Raw genomic sequence first — 4,269 nt, 5'->3', positions numbered from 1 at the left:
TCTGCGGCCAGGCGTTCGCCTGCGGTAAGAGAGGGAGGCTGCCATCTCGGCTCAGCGAGGGTCTGGCCGCGCGGGGCGGGCGGGGGCGGCGCACCGTGCGACTGCAGCTGCGCGATCGACTCGTTTGCCTGTTGGAGGGCTGCTGCGGTGGCGTCGCTCGCGGCCTGCTTCTCCTCCACCGCAAGCACGCGGCTGACGAGCGCTCGCCGCTGCTCCTCCGCACATTCCTCGTAGCGCGTGTGGTACGCGTCCTTGTCGCGCAGCTCGCGCTCGTGCTCCGCCACCAGGGCGTCGAGCAGAGAGGCTGGACTCGTCGGCGCCGGTTCAGGCCTCTCTGATAGCAGCGCCGAGGCCTGGGAAAGGACATGTGAGCAGACGCCGACGTGCCGCTCGGCAGCCAGCCGCGCGTACAGGCCCAAGGCCTCCGCGACCGCCTCGCCCATCTGAAGGAGCTCTGGCGGCACCACGCCTCCGCACGGTGGTGCAGCGCTGGCCTTGTCCGCGGCAGCCTCGAGCTTGTCGGCGGCAGCTTCGGTGGGCCGCCACTCGGAGAAGGCGAAGCTCTCCGAGGCACTAAAGCGTGGCATTTTTTTTCGGCGGCAGCCGCCGGCGCGAAGCCCACACAACTGGGAATCGATCGCCTCACAAGTCGCCGGAAGGCGGCGCTGTTCACATAAACGCACAACCCCGGGCCCCGAAATAGCACAGTGACAATCAGACATGCAACACGGGGACCCAGGGAAGGCGAGCAAAAACCTTATTGCGCGCGCGCTAGACGCCGACTCGGAGGCCGCACCGGTCAGGCGCGCAGCCGGAGACAGAGGGAGGCGCTCAATCGCCGAACTCGGCGAGCGCCTCCAGCGTCTCACACAAAATCACAACCCCGGACCCAAGACGCACAAGCAAGCACAGACAGTCGAGAAGGGAGCCGCTGTTCACACAAAAACACAACCCCGGACCCAAGACGCACAAGCAAGCACAGAGAGAGAGAGAGAGAGAGAGCTTGCTGCTCGCTGCGATGGCGAAAAACTCGTCTCGCCACACGCCAAGGGCTTATGCTCTGGCGAGACGTGAGGCGCATGCGCCCAGGAGGGGAGGGGGCATGTGTAACGACACTGCTAGAGATGCCTTTCGGGGCCCAGAGATAAAACTTCTGTGATGCCATGCGTGACCTAGTAGTGTCCCCAGCTATGGGCGTGTCCACGTTGGAGCCAGGTGTGGTGTGGGCGCGAGAATAGCTCCGCCGTTCATGGAGGCAACCGATGCGAGTCGACTGGTGTGTGTCGTCGTGGTTTCGTATCAAGAATTCTCTCTCTCGCAAGCACAGACAGTCGAGAAGGGAGCTGCTGTTCACAGAAAAACACAACCCCGTGTTTATTTTACGGCCCTTTCCCTGCGAACGCGCACCCCCAGGGCTAGGGCTCTCTTGCCCGCAATCCGATCCCGATCATCCGGCCCGCTGGGTGCGCTCCTCAGCTCCCCGGCCCTGGATGTGAGGTTGATGACTGCACTCCAAGTGCTCCAAGTGCCCCCCGGACCCCAGACGCACAAGCACAGACAGTCGAGAAGGGAGAGACAGAACGACAGTCACAGAAGTTGCCAGGAAGGCGAATGCGATGACGGCCTCTAGTGTGACAGGGCCGCTGTTCACAGGTGTGCAGAGCCGCTTGCGCGACTTTCCGAAAATTTGCGAAATCCGTGTCGCGTCGTGTGGCGACACGGCGTTGCGTAGTGTCGTGTCGTACGGTTTCCCTCATTTTCATGGCCGGCTTCCCCTCATCAGCTAGAGTGTGCTGTGTGAGAGTGAACAGAGAGAGGCTTGATTGAAGCCTGAGTCAGTCTCATTTTAAAACAATGGAGAGAGGAGCGCCCCTTGGCTCTCTCCTCTCACCGCACTCGCCGCTCTCGCAGGGCTCTAGGTCTAGCGGTCTAGGAGAGAGCATGAAAACCGCGAGGTCCCGCGCGTCCCGGGACACGCATCCAGCGTCTCTTGCCCCCTCTCCCGTCGAAAAAGTCTGGTAAGTCTCTCTGTCTCGCTCGCCGTGAGCGTGACCCCGCCATGGCCCATGGGCCCATGCCGCCTCGCGGCGTCCCACTCTCGCCGCTGGGCCTCCCCTGCAGTTACGAGTTAGTGACTCGTTTGCTTTCCTCTGGTGAGAGAAAAAAAATGCGTTTTACCTGCGAAAGACACTACTCTCCCCCCCCCGTCACTTGTCCCCCTTGGCGTGGCGCGCCTCTCCCCCAGCTCTCGGTATCGCGTACTGCACGAGGCTACCGTGGGCCCCGCCTGCGCGCTGGGGGTTCCCTGCCCTGTTGGGAAGCCTAGCTCTGAACCTGGGGTCGCTACCTAATGCGGGGCTCCTGGACGGGTGATGAAGTTCGCCTTGAATCTCTCGTCTCGCTTTCCCCCCTACTCGCGTCCATCGGGGGTACTCCCTGCCTTGGCTCTCTGATCTCCCCCCCCCCCCCCCCCCTCCTTCCCTCTCCGGGATGAGAAGCGCGCTGCTGTCCCTAGAGGGGGGTCGGGTGGTGAGGGAATTGATTAGGCTTCGTGTTGTTAGCGGTCGCCCACGGACGATCGCCGGAGTGGGCCGAAGGACAGAGGCTTGCCTGCGTGGGGGCGCGCGGGCGCCCACTCAGGCTCGGCCTCCGTTGTCTCAGCCTTCAGTTCACCTCTCCTAGCGCCCGGTTTTGCGTGGCGACCTTCATTTCGGGGTCGAAGGTGCTACACACACTTGCCCCCTGGTGGTCTGGCACTCGGCGTTATACCTACTGGGGTTAGGCTGTTTTTCTTTTATTTTCTGAGCCTCGGGGGGGCGGGGGGGAGGGGGGAAGTGGGTCCCCGCGGTGTTTTTTCTTTCCTGTCAGTTTTCTTTCTATAACGAGCTTTTTTCTTTTTGGTTTCTTTTATGGCAGTAAAAAGAAACGGAACTTTGTCGTTTGTGCGGCAGGCGCGGGCTCGGTCGATATCCCATACTTCGACTCACATCTTCACTGCTGCGGTGAGTGCCCGGGGAGGCGCGGCGGCGGGGTGAATGAAAAGGTCTCAGAATGCACAGAGAAAGAAAACTGGTAACTGCAGGCAGAGGCGCGCGCTGCAGTTTCTCTGATCGGGCTGCTGGCGGTGTGAGCGCGAGACGGCGTGGTGAGGCGTGAGGCAGGCTATTGTTGTGGGGTGCGGGCTGCGTCGTTAGGCGTATGCGTGCACATGGTGCTGTTTGCTGTGTACTTTGCTGTGTGTGCAGGCAGGCTGGCAGTGTGTGCTCTGTGCTGTGTGCAGGCAGACTGGACAGCGGACTGAACACCCATCCGTGCTGTGCGCGCGCCCCACACGAGGGCTCGCGCGTGGCGCGTCGCGTCGACGCGCACCGAGAGCGCTCCCATCTTCCACCCCCAGGCCCCACCACCCGCCCAGTCAACCCTGCTGCCAACCAACATCGAGCGCCCCCCCCTAGTCCGCCATCCGCTCGCCCGAGAGCATCGCCTCGCGGTGGCGAGAGTAGCCCTGCGCGCGGCGCTCCTCGGCGCGCTTCCGCGCCGCCGCGTGCTCCTCGTTGGCGTGGGTGGCGTGGGTGGCGCCGTGGCGCCCCGCCGCCGCCTGCTGCAGCCGCACCTTGCTCGAGGCCGCCTCGACCCACACGTCGTCCTGCACACGCGCGTTGGGTTGCAACTTTGTGGGGGTTGCGGGACCCCGGCTATTCACGGCAGGGCAGCGCGGGCTGTGCGGGGCAGGGCAGAGTGGGTTTCACGGCAGGGCAGGGTAGGGGACGGGCATACACGAGAGTCTACAGCCGTCCTCAGGCGCTGCGGCAGCGTCAAAAGTCGCACCTCTCCGCTCGCACGTCGGCTCGGCCAATCTGGGCGCATCTCGGGCCATCTCGGGCCATCTCGGGCCATCTCGCGCCCACGGGCCTCAACCGCACCTCCGAGTCGTAGCCGTCGCAGCTGACCTTGAACTGGCGCGCGCCGTCGACATGGCGCTCTGCGATGACGCGGCCGGGCACCCACCTGTGGCAAACCACGCGCAAGGACTCACCAGTGGTGTCACGGCTGCTGGAGGAGGGGGAAGGGGATGGAGGGGGGGGGGGGGGGGGCCGGAGGAAAAGGGGGAAAATGCCAATGGTCACCCTCCGCCCAAGCACGGCCAGGGGGGGGAAAAAAAAAACGCAACGGGAAAGCCGGACTGGCAGGTCAAAGGCAGCCCCGAGGGCGAGGCAGCAGGGATCGTCTGCTGCGGGGGTTAACCCAACCGGCGGCTGCGGGGCCTCC

The 4,269-nt window shown here is 64.0% G+C and overlaps 1 protein-coding gene across 1 annotated transcript in view; it reads right to left on the bottom strand.

Moving 5' to 3' along the window:
• Positions 1–587, bottom strand: part of EMIHUDRAFT_239784 (hypothetical protein) — a gene marked incomplete at both ends in the record, with an annotated part of 3,225 nt that extends 2,638 nt beyond the window's left edge. Inside the window, one exon of the mRNA XM_005775696.1 lies at positions 103–587. Within this exon, the coding sequence (XP_005775753.1) occupies positions 103–587 (485 nt within the window). The remainder of the gene's footprint in view (positions 1–102) is intronic.
• Positions 588–4,269: the final 3,682 nt, after the last annotated feature.

Source organism: Emiliania huxleyi (assembly GCF_000372725.1).
Source record: "Emiliania huxleyi CCMP1516 unplaced genomic scaffold EMIHUscaffold_296, whole genome shotgun sequence".
Taxonomy (NCBI): Eukaryota; Haptophyta; order Isochrysidales; family Noelaerhabdaceae; genus Emiliania; species Emiliania huxleyi.
The sequence above is the reverse complement of the archived record's forward strand: the minus strand, read 5'-3'. Positions and strand labels throughout refer to the sequence as shown.